Source organism: Arvicanthis niloticus, chromosome 1 (assembly GCF_011762505.2).
Source record: "Arvicanthis niloticus isolate mArvNil1 chromosome 1, mArvNil1.pat.X, whole genome shotgun sequence".
Lineage (NCBI taxonomy): Eukaryota > Metazoa > Chordata > Mammalia > Rodentia > Muridae > Arvicanthis > Arvicanthis niloticus.
In genome coordinates this window covers 143,118,531-143,137,172 of record NC_047658.1, presented here as the reverse complement: position 1 = coordinate 143,137,172, position 18,642 = coordinate 143,118,531, and the positions used below count along the sequence as shown (strand labels likewise).

The window sequence follows — 18,642 nt, the reverse complement described above, 5'->3', positions numbered from 1 at the left end:
TCACACAGAAAGCAGAAGATACAGAAATACGTACATGTATGGAGGCATTCTGTCACTGTGGTGGGCTTGATCAGGTATCCTTTACAGATGTAGCAGGTGATGTAAGGGTTGAAATCTTTCACCAAGTGTTTCCTTTGGGAAGCCATTCGTGGTCAGCTGGCTTTAGCAGTTCAAGCAAAGAGGGGCACTAAGGGGATAAAAAGCTGGTCCCAGGAGCTGGCACGATGTCCTCGCAGGTGTCCTGAGGCATGGGCATGAGCATCGGGCCTGAGCACAGGCCAGTGGGCATTACTCCTCTTGGCAGTCCTGCTTTTGCATACCTGTTTCCAAAATTACAGAGAGAAGGCATCAACTTTCTTATACTGTATTTACCATCATTAACAGTACATCAGGGTCGAAATTTGGTGAGCAGGACACAACCTTTATTGTACAATTAACCTGTAAATCTATTATAATTTAGTTGAGAGTAAAACTCGCCCAGTTCTGAAGCTTCAACTATCACTGCAACTCACGGCACCCAAAGCTACTGAATCTAGTTAATATCGTTCCTCGGCAGTATTGGGCTTTTGCTACCTGCCAACTTTCTACCAGTCTCTGGCAATACAAGTGACAAAGACTCACAACTGAAGTCATTAGCCCCCCTATCAAAGTGTCCCTATTTCCATTTTGAACTCTCCATCCAGTTAATAGTCAAATCAACTTGATGTGCATTTTCTTTCCTCAAACAGATGCTGCTTTCCAGGCAGGGCATCTTATATTCTGCTATCTAGTTTATTCTACCCTTACATTTAGTACTTTCCAAACAGAAAAAAAAAAGTTAGTGTTTCCTCTTTGCAAACAGAAAATGTAAGTTTTTTTTAGCCTGTCCCATGGGATGTAAACCACATTCCTAATTGGTTTCAATTCCAAACTGACTCTAACCTTTCCTTCAGGTACACTGACGGGATCACTTCTCTTCCACTATGGACTCTGCAGGCTCCTATCTTCTGTCCAACATGCCTTTACTCTTGACAACTGCACCTTGCTTGTCCCTGTGACTCCCTCTCCAATGCTGTCCTCACTGTAATCCCTATTTGTTAATGCTTACCTCTCCCCAATTACATCTTTCTTTCATTTTGATTTAGTATTCATTCATTCATTCATTCATTCACTCATTCTTGTTTTCCGAGGCTGGGTTTCTTATAGCCCAGGCTAGCATAGAACTCCTGATTTAGACAGGATGACCTTCAATTTTTGATCCTTCTGCCTCCTCCTTTAGCTTGCTGGCGGTTACAGGTGTGACCCGGGACAGGGATCAAACTCAGTCACGGTGCATGCTAGGCAAGCACTCTACCAACAGTCACTCTTCTCCTCTACTAGACATAAAGTTTTAACAGATACCAGCCACAGTTAGTAGACAGTCTCAAGTAGTGATCTATTTCGTTGCTTTATTTGTAAGACAAAAATTTAAGAGCTCTGGCTACCTAGAAAGGTGATGATTAAGTGAGATAGTGCACAGTGAAAACTGAAGAAATGCCATTAATTCTTCTTACAATTTTACGAGGTTATTTTTAAAAGTTTGGCAAATTCCCTACAAGAAAGATACCCTTAGAAATCAACGAAGATGCCGATTTCAGCAAGTCCATCCTACACTAAGCTCACTTATTAGGCAGAAACTTTTCCACTATCTTGGCTGTTAGCTCATAGGCGAGTATAAAATCACTGGAAAAGTCTAGAAGGCATCATTCCATCAGAACACACCCACTGTGAACGTTCAGGGTATAGGCTCTGAGCGTCTGCCCCGTGGGGAAATAAGTGTTAAGGATATGACAGAAAGTGTAATTTAATTAATTGCAATGTCGGGGTTCTGGCCTTCGTGACCTTCAGCAAAGCATTAGTATCCTCGCCTGGGTCTCCGCTCCTCTCTCCGCTTTTCCTTACTCCCAGGACTTACTAGAGCGCTCGAGGCAAACCAGCGGGAAACGCAGTCCGGATCCCAAGCCCAGAGCCCTGTCACCCCCGACGCGGAAAGGAAGCGAGCGCTTGCGGTGTCGCGCGGCCGGAGGCAACTTTTCCGCGTCAGGCGGCGCGGGTCCCGGAGGTTCGGGCCCTTCACCGCCCGGCAGGTGCCCGGCTCAGGAGCCGGGGCCACTCGCACGGGAACCGCGGGATCCGACGGGTCTCCGCGGGCCGGCCGCGCCGCCACCGAGCGCAGCCCCGAAGCCCCGCGCGCCCGCCCCGCCCCCGGCGGCTCCGACTCCAGCGCCCGGCGCGGCAGGTGTCTGGGGCGCCGCGGTCGCCGGCGCAAACTTGGCGCGCGGCCGGGCCGCCCCCGCGCGGTACCTACCCAGCGGCCGCCGCCGCTCCTCAGCCCGCCGGCGCGCCCGCCTCCGAGCCCGGGAAAGCGAAAGAGAAACAGCGCCCGCCGCGGCCTGTCTGGTCCCCCGCGCCCTGTCTGCCCTCCCCCAGCAGGCGGGAGCGCGCGGGCTCCGCGGGGCCACTCGGCTCTGGCGCGATAGGGCGCGGCGGGCCTCGGGGCCAGGCCGGTGCCGCCTCCAAGGGCAGCTCCACCCACCTCCAACCGCCAGAGCCGCCCGCCTGCCCGCACGCCACGCCCCTCTCACCGGCCACGCCCCATTCCACGCCCTTTCCTCGTGGGCCCCGCCCCTCCTCGCCGGCCACGCCTCCAGACTCGTGCTCCTCCTAGGCGCCTGGGACACCCTGAGTGCCCTGCCCCCTCAGCCTTGATGCTCCTGTGTGACACGTAGCTGTGGCCAAATTTTATCACTGTTCTTATCCTCGCCATCCTTCTGAGGGTTGTTTTCAGTCTAACAATGACCAGTATGTTTTTCCTGGCCGGTTCAAAAGCAGTGGTCAGAGTTGAGAACTGAGTCACCTCACTAAATTTTCTCCTTGGGGCGGTGAGATGGCTCAGCCGGTAAAGACATTTGAGGCCACGCCTAAGGACTTGATCAATCCTCAGGATTCAACGGAAGGAGAGAATGGACAGAAAGACTCCTGCAAGTTGTCTTCTGACCTCCACGGGGACAAGGTGTCACAAGAGCACCCATGTAAATAAATATAATTTAAAACATCGAAGAACTGTTTCATAGGAGGCATTGTTCTTCATACTGGACCTGGGCTGTAGTAGACATGAAGACATGTCTTGCAATGACCCTTATTTAGAAATCACTATTGAGCTTGTTGCAATACGGTGGGTCTAGCAATCAGCATCACTGACAAATACAGGTAAACTGAAAATTTTTGTAGAGAGTGAGGACCGTAAGTGGTAAAAATTTATTGCTGTTTGCAAGGTTCAAAACAAACAAAACCCCCCAGTGCTCTTTCTAGTGGACTTTGAGACTTCCAAGACACCATCCATTGACAGAAAAGGAGGATTCCTTGAAAGGTGTCCTGGTCTCCTCTCCTACTGCTTTCCCCAAACTCATAAATTCCTACTAAGCATAACTTAGACCCAGTGCTTCACTTCTTAGAGACTATAATCTAGGATTCCTAGGATCCTAGGCAAATCAAGGTAGCCATCACTTACTGACCAAATAAATATCAAAGGAGAATTCGCCAAAGGGCAACTGCAAAGCAACCTTCAATCTTGCACACCAGAAGGAAAATAAGGGCTGCAATTCCAGCATCTCTTTTGTAAGAGCCATAGCAAAGGTGGCTAAAGAATTCAGAGAGAATGCAGAGCATTTGCTTTATCTCCACCAGACAGGCAAAACCTCTGGCTACTGACAGATTGTGGAGGTGACCTCAAGGACAAAACAACAATCCAGGCTCACAGGTGTCCAGAGATATACCTCAAATTTAAAATGCATGGAGCAGAACAGGAAGCTTTTAAAACCATCCATTTTTATAACTGAACAGGTAAGTTAGATGCAGGTAAAATAAACTCATTTGGATATCACCACAGGAAGAATACATCTTATGATAGAGTTTTAAGTGATTATAATCTTCTTAAGAACCCCCTTTTGAAACTGATTTCAGGACGGAATGACTTCTTACAAGACACAACAATTACAGTAAGCAAAAGCACACAAGTCAGGTCAAGTGACGATAGGCCTCATGTCCTTCATTCTGAACATGTCCTAATGTGAAAGGTCAACCTATTTCTAATATATCTAACATACACAATGAAATGGCACACTAAGTTCTATTAAAATATGCAATAGAAGATTGTGCTGTATACACGGTAGCACACACAAAATGGCCTAATATTGTTCTAGTTTGTGTCTGACATTATCTTTTCCAGGAGTAACAGTTTGAGAACTCTGAGAGGAATGCAATTGGTGATCAATAAATGAGCTAGCCAGTATTTTCAGAAATGATCTTGATCTTGGACTCAAGGAGGACATACATAAGCAATGGAGGGAGGTTTTGTGTCCCTACACACATTTGTAGTCAAACAGTATTTTAGTCAGTGTTTTATTGCTATGGAGAGAAACCAAGACCAGGGTAACTCTTCTAGAAGAAAAAGCATTTAACTGGGGACTTGCTAACAGCCTCAGGGACTAGCTCATTACCATCCTGGGAGGGGACATGGTGGCAGGCAGGTGTGAAGTAGCAGGCTGGAGAAGTAGCTAAGAGCTACTTCCTGATGTCAGGCCAAGAGAGAGACTTGGGTTTGACATGTGCTTTTGAAACCTGAAAGGCTACCTCTGATGGGCTTAATGACTAAGCATTCAAATATATGGCTCTAATGGGCCATTCTTATTCACCAGTTTGTGATTTCTTCTCTCTCTTTAGCAACCATCTTATTATCTTACCCCAAAAAAGTAAAAAAAAGAAAAAAACAGCTACTGGTTTGCTTGCATAGCAGGTATAAAACTATAGGTCCAATTCCCAGTGCTTTGAGAAAATAATTAAAACAATAATAAAACCCACAGAAAAGTAACCATCAGGGAGTTTGCCAGCATCTCCCAAATCCCTACCCCTGCTTGCTAGGACCACTATTATCTCTTCCCTCCATACTCAGTAGACTATGAATAAGCCCTGCCCACAGAGCTGTCACCCTGTCCCCACCAGCAGAGTCACGGGACTCCTAACTACAGTGGCCCCGTGTTTTTAAAAAGCCCTTTGTTCTTAAGAGAATGCTAAAACAGTTGATATAAGAGGCCACCCCAGATCCCTGTCATCTCTACAGCCCCTCAAGACTTCCAAGATCCAAGCTTTAATGGACCCCCTTGACCTCTGGCTAGCTAAATGGTTGGTCTTCTTATAATCTGACACCCTAATCTAATCTTCTCAATCTTGCCTACTCCTGTTAAATCTGAACAGTCCTTATGTACTTTCTAGGTATCCACTGATTTCAAATGACATCTTCTAGATACCTCAAAGCTCCAAGCCTTCTCTACAGACACAGACCACACATATACACGACAACGTATTTCTTTGTATGTGTCTGTGTGCATGATGTTTTCACCTGTGTGGGTGCAAGTGTACAAGTATGTACATGCATGTGGAGGCCCAAGGCGGATGTCAGGTATGTCCCTTGATCACTTCCAACCATATCCATTGTGGCATGTCTCTGATGGAATCTGGAGCTTGCTCATACAGAGAGCTCCAGGATGTGTTTGGGTCTCCCGAGTATTGGGATTACAGGTGGGCTGACATACCTACCCAGAACTTATGTAGATACAGGATCCAAACTCTGGTCTTCACAGTGCTTGGCAAGTGCTTTACCTGCTGAGCCATCTCCTCAGCCCCAAGCGCCACAGTTGATTCATCACACGGATCTTATTCTTTCAAGTCACCTGTCGCCCTGACTTGGAGTGTCCCAATTTATTTAGTAATCTGATGTAGAATGTGAGTCCATAGTATTTGCCCTGACTATGTATTCCCAGTGTAGCAAATACTCAAAAAAAAAAATGCTTATGAAACAAATAAATGAACAAACTACCCGGATAGTTACATTTGAGGACAAATCGTCTATTTTATTTTTTCTTTGATTTTTTTTCCCTAGGGTGAATCTTCACAGAATGTGATAGAGTTATAATCCCTGCCTTCCAGGACTGTTAATTAAAATCACACCAGGGAGTGGAGACTTAGCCACAGGAAAGGGGTATACAGAGATATATCAAGACAACGTGAGCAAATGACAGGAACTGAAGGTAACAGCAGCAGCAGTATGCAGGGGTCAAGAGGTCAGTCCCATGTGCCCACCCTGCCTCTTAGAAAGGCCACAAAGTACAGCCCCAAAGGGTCTGTATCTGAGGGACAAATGGGAAAGCCAGAGAGAACCTAGCAGGGGAATACCAGAGACAGGAACAAGACTAAGACTCTAACAGCAAGCATGCTTTCTTTTTTGTTGTGCTCGTATGTGTATGGATGTGAGTGTGTAGACAGGATGGCATTTTGTGTCTCCATGCTTCCTCACCTTATCTTTTGAGACACTGCTGAACCTGAATCACACCAGTTGGTACCCAGTGAGCTCTGGGGATCCACCTCTATCCTCAGTGCCCTGACAAAACTCAGCTGTCACATGGGTGCTGGTGACCCAAACTCAAGTCCTCAATGCTTTTGTGGCAGATACTGCTGAGCCATCTCCTTAGCCCAATATTTTAAAGCCCTTTAAATGTATTATGCTAACATGAAAAGTCAACTTTTTCCCCCTTCTTTGGGGAGTGGAGGTGGATGTGGACGACAAACTTAATTTTCCTTACCATGGTGTTGATGGTTGGATGGAGCAAGTTCCAGTCATTCTTGAAGACTGACAAACAGAACTGAGGGGCTGGAGAGATAGCTCAGAGGCTGAGAGCTCTTCCACAGGACCTGTGTTCCATTCAGTTTGAATTCCGATTAGTGGCTCACAACTAACTTTAGACCTAGGGGATATTATACCCTTTTCCTGCCTCCACAGGCACTGCAGGCATGTGGTGCACAGACAAACACACAAACGAAACACTCCCCTCACAAACATGAACACACACACACACAAAGAATACAATTGAAATACTATCAAACTATAAGGAAAACTGAATTCTTGCAATCATCAGGACTGTGACATTTCAAATCTGCAGGAGGTTAGACTGAAGTCCTGGGGTGGTGAATGCAGGAAAGTTGAAGGTGAAAAGCAAGAATAATTCCTTAAATCCCCAGGCAGAGGATTTATTCTAAGTGAGTATTTATTCTAAGCGACATCAACAACCAAATACCAGAAAGATAAATTCCAGAAAGTTTTTTTTTTGTTTGTTTGTTTTTTTTGTTTTTGTTTTTGTTTTTTAATCGATGGCTATGGATAAAAATTAAACAGCAGATCTAGTACCAAGAGACCAGTTTTATTTTCGTTTAGTTTTTATTTAAAACGTTTAAGTTTATTCAGTGCACACACCGGCCTGTGTGAGCAACTGTGCTGTGGCGAGCCTTCACACACCTACCTCCTACAATATGTGACCTCCACAGTGCGGAGGTCAGAGGACAAATTTTAGAAGTCAGTTCTCTCCTTTTACCATAGGTTCTGGAATCAAACTCAGGCCACAGAGCCTGCATGACAAGTACTTTTTCTTGATGAGCCATCTTGCAGGCTCAAGAACCCTGTTTTGGTACGATAAGCCAATCCCCTTAGCTTGTTTTCTTTCTATGAGAATGGAGATTACGTCTTCCTTTGGTGAATGGGGAGCATTTGGGATTAAACCTCCCGAGGGGGGTGCTTATTACACTAGGCAAGTGTACTGCCATTGAGCTACACCCCCAGCTAAACTCTGAGGCTGTATCATTGTCTTAAACATTATGTACCACAAGGCTCTCTTTACATGTTTGTTAGGCGCCATAAGAACCTCGCCCCAAGATGGCGATGGCCACCCGAGGGCCGAGTGAAAAACAAGTCCTTATTAGGTTTGAAGGCTGTGCTTCAAGGTGGCCTGATCTTATGCAAGCGTCACGAGCCTATGGAGAGATGATACGTGGCATGAGTTCATGGGCTCCTGGCAGGGTTTATAAGCTGTGCCCGGGAAGGGATCGCTGGCTCGCCATCTTGACTACCAACTGCTAAGCATCCTGAGTAAACTGCTGTGAGAAGGAACCGGTTGTTCCGTGTCTTAATTCCTGCTGGTCAGGGTCAGCGCGGCACACATGTTGTTATTATAACTAATATGATTGAGATGGTCCATGAAGGGAGGCAATGGTCAGGAGGTGCTCCTTCCTCCTGCTCTGCAGCACACGCAAGCACTAAAACTAAGACAGAGAATCTTAAAGATTCCACTAGGAAACTACAAGTTTTAAGAACTAGGTCACATTAAGAATTTACTTACTTCCCTCTACTGAGGGAGTAACAGAAGTTGGTTCCCACCTCCCCCAATAAGATACAGATTCTCCATCTGGGGACTTAATGAGCCTTCACTTGAGCTATCTATCCCACATCTGCCAGGGATCAGCAGACTCCTAAGTCCAAAGGAAGAAAGACTCAAGAAGGAGACAAGGCTTTAGTGAGGAGTTAGCAGTGGACTGTTAGGCAAGCAGTGTTAACTGGCCGGGCTGGCAAGCAGCCGAGGAGGAAGAGGTGGGCACTGGGAAGAAGAGGAGTAAGAGGAGGAGGAAGAAAAGAAGGAAGAGGAGGAGGAGAAAGAAAAGGAAGAGGAGGAAGAGGAAAAAGAGGAAGAGGGGTGGGGGTGGGGAGCAGGAAAGCCCTAAGAGTAGAAGCTCGTCTCCCTCCTATCACAATCCCATCTTGGACCTAGAAGCTCACTCAGATGGAGGGGAGGAGGGAGGGAAAATAAAATCACTCTTAAAAAACCTAGAGGTAAAAATAGTTTATGTGTGGTTTTCAGGTATTTAAGGACTTAATGGCTGACTACCTTAGACATTTCTTTCTTCCTGTCTAGGTTTTAGAATGCTAGAGATGGGATCTAATTTAAAACAGGGAGACATGGGCTAGTAACTCTTGGATTTCAGAAGTCACAAACCTTTGGAACCACAGTAACTTCCTCTTTGTAGCTCAAGAGGAGAGAAAGACAATCTGTCTTGAATAGTTAGTTACCTCTGTTGTGAAGAATTATCTTACCTACCTAGAGACAGTCTCTCTAGATATAAAATCTATAATGTCTTCTTGACAAAAAGCCAAATAAGGAGCACTAGCATCAAAGCATCTTCAGAAAGGTAGCTGCCAGGCAGTGGTGGCACACGCCTTTAATCCCAGCACTTGGGAGGCAGAGGCAGGTGGATTTCTGAGTTTGAGGCCAGCCTGGTCTATAGAGTGAGTTCCAGGATAGCCAGGGCTACACAGAGAAACCCTGTCTCAAAAAACCAAAAACCAAACAGAAAGAAAGAAAGAAAGAAAGAAAGAAAGAAAGAAAGAAAAGAAAAGAAAAGAAAAGAAAAGAAAAGAAAAGAAAAGAAAAGAAAAGAAAAGAAAGAGTGAGTAGCACATGGAAATATACGTTGGCCACATGGACAGTGACCAGAGCATACCAAGCTCCCAAAGGGCAGGGCTGTATCTGTCTAGAAATGGACACATACATACACCACCCCCAGGGATCCCTATGGTGGAGCCTAAAATGCAACAGATTCTTATTAAATGTTTGCCGAACGGATCCCTGAGCAAACAAGGACAGGAACAGCGTCCACCTTTGCAGGCATGGCTGCCTATGTTCAGATCACGACACAGTTGCTCCTGGGTTTATGTTCCAGGCCAAATAACCAGCCACACCTCAGCTTTCTCATCCGTTGAATGACACTGTGGGAATCACACCACGGTTTCACTGACTACACGGTCAACAAAACATGCTTCGGATTGACTTAAAATTCCCACATCTGTACTCTTCCTTGCTATGGAGATACAACAATAATGGGGCATTTATTTAGTTAAAGTCCCTTGCACAAACAAATGCTTAGAAACAGATTTCTTCATGCACTTTGCGTCCTTTGAGTACACAACAGGAGGCAAAGGTCGCTGATGAGTTCCCCTGCAAGGTGTCTGCTGTTCACCCGCCAGGAATTTAAAGCTAAGACTGCTATTTATAAGGCAAATAAGAAATATAACTCTTGGCTTAAGCTGGTTATTACAAGGTGAAATTAAGAAATGGATATACACATACATCTAGTTTCACACAGATTCAAGATTTTATTTCTCCAACTTTCAAGAAAGTGACAATAAATGTTAGTCAGAAGAAACTTTCTGTCCTCTTTGTTAAGGATCTTGACCTCAGCTGGGCAGTGGTGGCGCATGCCTTTAATCCCAGCACTTGGGAGGCAGAGGCAGGCGGATTTCTGAGTTCGAGGCCAGCCTGGTCTACAGAGTGAGTTCCAGGGCAGCCAGGGACTACACAGAGAAACTGTCTCTAAAAACTAAAAACAAAACAAACAAACAAAAAAAAACAAAAACAAAAAACAAAACAAAAAAACAACAAAAAAAACCCAAGCAAACAAAACAACAACAACAACAAAACAAAACAAAAAAAACACCAAAGGATCTTGACCTCTCATCTCTCATTTCAAAATACCCGGAAGCCCTAGTGGTGTTTAAAGGATCCGTTCCTCCATTTTGTCTGAGATTCTTGGGTGATGACCTAAAAGAACAGTAAGCTGTCTACTCAAGCTGGTGTGCCTTTGGTGGTGGCTGTAGCCTGAGGACAGCTGGCTCCAGCAGCCAGACCCAGCTGAGAAGAGACCCCGGAGGCAATGGGGGGAGATAGCCCACAATCTCTTCACCTTTGAAAAACAGCAGCTGCAACCAGGTAGGGCGCCTCTGAAAATAAGGACACTGCAGCTGCAGATCTAGATCTGCCTGGATTAGCTGGCGCTAAGAGGGTCTGCTCTGAGATTCTGTGACTCAACAAGACTCCAGCTCTAGACAGATATAGCACTCCTGGCGCCTAGCTTTTGACGATGACTATGACGTGCAACCTCAAGGCACGCTGCACAGAATCACCAAGATGAAGGCCCATTTATTACCTCTATCACTGGTGAGTTATGAGAAGCTTTGTTATCAGATCATTTCAATACTGCCGTTTTAATCTAGAAAATGCTCCCAAATTTAAAGAGAAGTAAATGCACATACTCTTATCCTTTCAAAAGCCAAGTGTTGCTAGGAACTGCTGCAGTTACAATAATGTCACTTCCTCGAATGCTAAACAAATGTTGGGCATCAGTAGGTGCAGGGGAAGGTCACGGGTACTTGGTAACTATAAGTTGGTAGGTCTTCACGTCCCTTAGAGTGTCTCTTTAATTCTTTGGTCCTCTTTACAGAGGAAGGCTTAAGTTTTTATTTTTTTATTTTTTTTTTTTTGGTTTTTTTGAGACAGGGTTTCTCTGTGTAGCTCTGGCTGTCCTGGAACTCACTCTGTAGACCAGGCTGGCCTCGAATTTAGAAATCCACCTGCCTCTGCCTCCCAAGTGCTGGGATTAAAGGCGTGCGCCACCACCACCCGGCGAAGGCTTAAGTCTTAAGTGAAACAATTCATTTCCACTACTAGAAGGGAAAACTTTCTGTAATTCTAAACAGAATTTAGAAGCACAGACATGAGGTCCATAAATACTGATGTTTACAAACATGAAGCCTTTATGTCAACTAAGACAGCTCACATTAGAAGCATCCAGCAGGGCTGAAGAGATGGCTCAGTGGTTAAGGGCACTGACTGTTCTTCCAGAGGTCCTGAGTTCAATTCCCAGCAACCACATGATGGCTCACAACCATCTGTAATGGGATCCAATGCCCTCTTCTGGGGCCTGAAGACAGCTACAGTATGCTCATATACATAAATAAATTAAAAAAAAAAAAAGAAGCATCCAGCAACCAGCTAGTCATTAACAAGCCAAGCAAGTAGAACTTGTAATACACATACTTGACACATATATAAACATGCCATGTTTTTCTTCTTGGTTTATAAACTTTATATGCAGTTATTAACTTATATGTAACATGACTTTATTATGCCATTATCATGTGTTAAATATTATGTTAAATATTATATGTTAAATATCATACACAGATTTATTTCAAATGTCAATTATGGGAAACTATCTGCTCTCCAAAGCAATTTCAAAAGCTTCGAGTCTTAACTTTCGGTAGAAATAAGTTCTTTAAAGATATAACAAGTCAGAATGGACTGGCTGGCCAGAAGACTAAAGGCTGCAGTTTCATATGGCCCACATCTGGAGAAGACAAAAGAGGACATGGGTCCAGAGGTCTTCCTACTTAATTAAAGGGAGGAGAAACAAAGTGTTACCGAGTCTCTGTATTAGTGACTATAAACCAGACTGATTTTCTGTAAAATCACTTTCTATTGCAGTCGATTCCAGATATTCCTTTGGATTAGTTCATATCAATCAAATACTTCTATCTGGCATGGAACTAATTTGCATTGCAGATAGCCAAATAGTTACTACAATTGCTTCATACATATTTATACACACATAGTATGGTTTAAATACAACACCTTAAAAATAGATATACTTTCTCAAGCATTACAGAGACATTTTTTTTCCATTCTCTGTTTTGGAGACAAGGTTTGACCATGTTGCCCATGCTGAGAACAAACTCACTACATAGCCAAGGCTAGCCTGAAACTATCAACCATCCTGCCTCTGGCTCTCAAGGACCAATAATATAGCTACCAACCATCAACAATCACATTTTTAACTGGCTCATATTTTTACATTACACAGTACAGAACTATCAAGATGAACAGCTTCACTGATACCAGAAAATAAGTGGCATACTTGGAAGGCTATAAAAGAACCTACTAGAATCTGTTGAGTCTTGACTCTTGAGAACACTTAAGTTCTAAGGAAGGAAACTCCTTATGCCAGACATGAAATCTAATATTCAAAATAATTTACTATTTTCATGCTTCCTCTAAAGATTTTTATTGTATTGTATTATGTATGTATATGAGGGTTTTGCCTACACATATGTCTGTGTACCATATGTGTACCTGGTGCCTCTGGAGGCCAGAAAAGAGCATTAGATTACCTGGAAGAGAAGTTACAAACAGTTGTAAGCTGTCATGTGTGTGAGAGGAATCAAAATTGGGTCCTCTGGAAGAGCAGTCAGTGCTCTTAATGACTGAGCCATCTCTCCAGCCCTCTCTAAATAACTTTTTAATTGTATAGTATCAGTAGTTCTAACCACTTTCTGTTTTTACGATCATTGGGGAGGAATTTTAAGTATATTCCTTTGTGCATGCTTGTGTGCTTATGTGTGCATATAAAGGTATAGGTATGTGTTTGGAGGCCAGAGGTCAAACCTGAGTATCTTCTTTGTTTACTCTCTACCTTATCTTTAGGGACAGGCTCTCCCATAGAGTGCTTATCTATTGACTGGACTGGCTGGTCAGGAACTCACGAGACAGGCTGTCTCTATTACCCCATCCTCAACAACCCCAGGATTACAGGCACCTGTGAGCACTGTCTGGGGATCTGCCCTCAGGTCCCCTCGCTTAGGAGGCAGGCATTTTACTTTCCAAGGCCTCTCCCAGAACCATAAAGTGCATTTCTCTGCCTTGTATAGTTTGGTGGTGTTGCTGCCAAAGCAGTTTGTGTTCTCTGTTCTGAATGGGATAGGAGATTCAGCCTTCAAGTGATCCAAACCAACAGATGTAAAACCACAACTCGGAAACGTAGGAAGCAAGGCCATGTGACTTCTCCAGAAGTTCACAACTCGCACTGCAAAGGCAGTGGTGGCGAACGCCTTTAATCCCAGCACTTGGGAGGCAGAGACAGGCAGATTCTGAGTTCCAGGACAGCCTGGTCTACTGAGTGAGTTCCAGGACAGCCAGGGCTACAGAGAAACCCTGTCTCAAAAAAACCAAAAAAAAAAAAAAAAAAAAAAAAAAAAAAAAAAAAAAAAAAAAAAAAAAAAAAAGTTCACAACTCCTCATCTACTAAACCCAACCCCATACTGAAACAAGAAGAGTTCTGGGTAAAGAATTCCCAGTTTACTGTAGAAACGATCGGTGATGTGAAAAAGAACAGGAACAAATGTATGGGATGAATTCAGTCTAGAACACGTGGTGGAAAGGTAACAACACAAATGAAGATGTGAGCAAAATGGATGGGGAAGGCGGCAGGGTCACAAGAAAGTCACAAACAGGGAGGACAAATGTAGAGGGTATGGAGACGGTGAAACAAATAGGAAATGCTACAAAAAAAAACTCAACAAATCAAATTAAATATGGCGGAAAACATCCCCAATAAGCCAAACAGAAGGGTGAATATCAGCGATGAATACATGACATTGAAGCATTAATAAGGCCGATAATAAATGAGTGAGCCTGCACTGTATAAGAACTCTGGAATATAATCAAAAGACCAGACTTAACAATGTACAGCACAGAGCCGCAACGAACCCTACAGACTTGGAAAATCTATTTGACAAAAGTACAACAGAAAATTTCTAAAATCTAAAGAAATGAATGCCCCAGCAGAAGAGGCATTTAGAAGACAAAGAGAACCCTGTCATGACACATTATATTTAAGATGCCAAGGGTGCACTGCAGCCAGGTGTGGTGGCACTTGCCTTTAATCCTAGCATCCAGGAAAGACAAAGGCAAGAGTTCAAGGTCAGCTTGGTCTAACAGTGAGCTCTAGGCTAGCCATGCTTTATATCGAGACCCTGTCTCAAACACAAAACAAAACAACAGCAAAACAAAACAAAACAAAACAAAAAACCCAACTCATTTATAAAAGCAGAAACTTCAGAGTGACAGCGCAGGGTTCCTTACGAGAGGAACCCTAAAGAGCAGAAATAAACAGAGCAACACACTTTAAGTTGTGGAAATAAATACCTGCAAACAACTCTATTATAGCCGGCAAAGCTTTCTTTTAAAATTGATGAATAATATTCCAAGATAAACACAAACTAAGACAGTGCACGATCACCAAGATATTTAAAGGGATACTATAACCAAAGAAGAGAACACAGGAAATGATAAACTTTCAAGAGAAATAGATGAAATGGGTCCTACAAGGAATCTATCATGCCCAATACAGAAGGCAGAAAAATCCCTGATATTACATCGGAGAAGGGAGTAACAGTAACCAACCACCATCACCATTACCAAAAAGAATAAACTCTCAACAATTAGTAAACATCATCTAATAATAATTTAATCACTAATACCCACATATCACTAATGAAGAAGGGCAGACAGGCTGATTAGATGTAAACAACTAGAGGTGGGTGTGGTGGCTCACACCTTTAATCCCAGCACCAGGGAGGCAGAGGCAGGCGGATCCCTGTGACTTCTAGGCCTGTCTACATAAGAGTTCCAGGACAGGCAGAACTGCACAATAAACACAAAACTAGATGCACTGGGCAGTGCTTGTCAGGCCTTTAGGCAGGGGCAGGGGAATCTCTATGAGTTCTAGGCCAGCTTGGTCTAAAGACATAATTCCAGGAGAGCCATGGCTACACAAAGAAATCCTGTCTTGAAATACCAAAACCAAACAAAATCAACCGAACAAACGAAAACTAGATTCAACTTCCTATTGTCTCTGAGAAACAGATCTAACTAGTGAATACAGCCATGCACCGAGTCTAAGGATAAAGCCACTCTGTCAAGTGAATGGAAGGCCGGCCCCCAAAAGCTAAGCTGGAGTGGCTATTCTGATACTTGATAAAGTAGGCTTTAAACAAAAATTGAGCAGAAGATATAAATATCTTTACCACACATTAATAAATGAAAAGTCACAAAGGAGAGTATAACAATTACATTTGCACCAAACTTTGAAGCTCCCAATTTTATAAAACAAACATTAATAAACATAAAAGGTAAAGTAGGCCCTGATACTAAAATAGTGATTTTCAATAACTTACTCCCATCTTTAGTTATCAAAGCTAAAGATTAACAAAGAAACATCAGAGTCAAGCTATGCATTAGATCAACTGTACTTACGAGGTTATCTACAGAATATTCCTTCCACCCATCAGCACAAAGTAATATAGATCAGGGTAGAAACTGAGAATACTACCAAAAAAAATCAAAGAATTAAAACAAACAAGAATGTCAAACCTTTAACTAAACTACCAAAATAAAGAGACTGAAACCCATTACATTAAAGATGAAAAAGAGAGCATTGTAGCAAATTCCAACAAAACCCAGATCGTCTTGAGACAATATTTTGACAATTTGTACTTCAGAAACCCTGGGGATTTTAGAAATTTCCTAGAAATAGATAAATTCCTGTTCATATATGAATGACCATAATTAAATAAAGAAGGTATAATTACTGAGGGTTCCACAAATGTTTCTCACAGTCACATAAAACAGAAAGGAAGGCATTTACACTAACAAAATTCATTCTACAAAGTCAACATTACCCTGATTCCAAAACTGGATAAGCACACGACAATAAAAAAAGAAAAATACACATCAATATCTCTTAATATTAGTACCAAAAAATAATCTCAATATAATTCTTACAAACAAAACTCAGTAATACATTAAAAAATCATATGTCACAACTAAGGTGGGTTTATTTCTGGGATGAAATGACTGTTCAACAGTTGAAAATCAATCAAGGTAACAGCATGTAAATAGATTTAGGGACAGAAATCACAAGATCATTTCAATTGATGCAAATGGCCTTAGTCAAATCTGAGTAACAGTTCATAATAAAAGCCCTGAAAAAAACTGAGATTAGAAGAAACGTATCCCAACATAATAAAGATGATACATATTGCTCAGAGTTCTCTAGTGTGACAGAACGAATAGGATGAATCTCTCTAAATACATATAGAAAGGGAGTTTGTTAGAATGACTTACAGAGTCCAGCTAATCCAACAATGGCTGACTATGAAGGTTCAAGACTCCAGTAGTTAGTACACGAGGCTAGATGTCTCAGTCTTCAGTATACACTGGAATCCTGAAGGAATGGGCTTGCTAGAGAGGCGAGAGCAAGCAGGCAAAGAGCAAAACCTTCCTTCTTCCACATCCTTAGATAGGCTTCCAGCAGAAGGTGTGGCTCAGATTAGAGGTGGGATTTCCCCAAGTCAAAGGATATAGATTAGAAGTGGATCTTCCCACTTCAAATGAAGCAAAAATCCCTCACAGGTCTCCCTCCATTTTCAAGTTTATTAATTCCAGATATAGTCAAGGTGACAACCAAGAATAGCCATCATACCGTAATATATGACAAACCTGTAATCAACAGTATACTAAATGGAAAAACTGATAGCATTTCCTCTAAAATCTAGAACGAGACAAGAGCTTCTAACCACTCTTATCCAATCTTGCTTGAATCTTAGCTAGAACATTCAAAGGGACTCAAAATAAGGCAGACGACCTGATCCTAAGATTGGAAGACTCTACTAGTGTGATGGTTTGTACATGCTTGGCCCAGGGAATGGCACTATTAAAAGCTCTGGCCTTGTTGAATAGGTTTGCCACTGTGGGCATGGGCTCACTCTAGCAGCCTGGAAATCAAGCCTTCCACTAGCAGCCTTCACATCAAGATGTAGAACTCTCAGCACTGCCTGCCTGGATGTTTGCTCCCACCTTGATGATAATCAAGGACTGAACCTCTGAACCTGTAAGCAAGCTCCAATTAAATGTTGTTCTTATAAGAGCTGCCTTGGTCATGGTGTCTATTCACAGCAGTAAAACCCTAACTAAGACAACTGGCAATCTCTTAGAACTGGTTGAATGTATTAGTAGAATAGAAAGTTAACAGGTAAAAGGCAGTAGCTTCATTATTTGAGAAGAGTGGATCTTCTGAGAAAGAAATAAGGGGATAAAAATCTCTACTTAAGGGTGCATGTAAGTGGGACAAAGGGAGGAGACAGGAGCCATATGGAAGTGTGGTATCACCAAGGTGGGAACATGGCAGCATCCAGGGGGGCATGGTGCAGGAGGAGCTAGCTAGCAGAATACTGGCTTCAGGCACCTAGGATGAAGGTCTTAAAACCCACACCCACAGTGACGCATCTACTCCAACAAGGCCACATCATCATCAGCTTTCTGTTTTCCAAATCCTTCACTGTTTAGCTTGGCTGTCCTGGAACTTGCTTTCTAGACTGACTTTGAACTCGGAGATCTGTATGCCTTTCTTTTGAGCACTGGGATTAAAGGTGTGATCCATCAAGTCTGGAGTTTACATTTTTCTTCACCTAGAACGTGCTGTTCGAGGCTGGCCTTGAACTCCGAGATCTGCTAGTCTTTGCCTCCTGGATTTAAAGGCTTGTACTGTCATGATCGGACCTAAATTTAGCTGGGTGGGATCCGGCTCCAAAGTCACCACTCCCTTAACTCAATTTAATATCCTTGAACACAGGGTTCAGCTCCATTTCACTTCCTGGTGCCCCATTAAATTTCAAACCATATATTTTATATTTTTCCTTTCTCAGCTTGCTATGCTTTATTAAAATGCTCTTCATGAAACTTAACCAGAGAACAAAGTCTATAATGAGTGTTTCTGAGACTTTCCTTGTCAAAGCAATTAATCTGAGTCTCTTCACCTTAGCCTCAGGCAGACTCTTCAGACAGGGCAAAAAGTAGCCATATTCTTTTAAATGTTTTCCTTTATAAGAGTTGCCATGGTCATGGTGTCTCTTCACAACAATAAAACCCAAACTAAGGCACCAAGGAAGTGACAAAAATCTGTGATGGAAATTTTAAAACCCTGATAAGAAACATGGAAGAGGACACTGGAAGATGGAGATACCACATATGCTCATGGATGGGCAGAACTAATATTATTATAATGTTGTATTAC

At 43.0% G+C, this 18,642-nt stretch overlaps 1 protein-coding gene across 4 annotated transcripts in view; it reads right to left on the bottom strand.

The window, feature by feature from the left end:
• Nucleotides 1-18,642, bottom strand: part of Pcgf5 (polycomb group ring finger 5) — a 95,775-nt gene that overhangs the window by 36,472 nt on the left and 40,661 nt on the right. Inside the window, exons 1-2 of one of the 4 annotated variants that reach the window (XM_034510972.2) lie at nt 2,327-2,575; nt 35-320 (exon numbers count right to left, since the gene is read on the bottom strand). In XM_034510972.2, coding sequence (XP_034366863.1) covers nt 35-146 — 112 coding nt within the window. In that variant the 5' untranslated portion in view covers nt 147-320; nt 2,327-2,575. Of the gene's footprint in view, nt 1-34; nt 321-1,933; nt 2,235-2,326; nt 2,576-18,642 lie in introns of those variants that run through there. The other 3 variants (XM_034510987.2, XM_076919590.1, XM_034510997.2) reach the window with 3 other exon arrangements.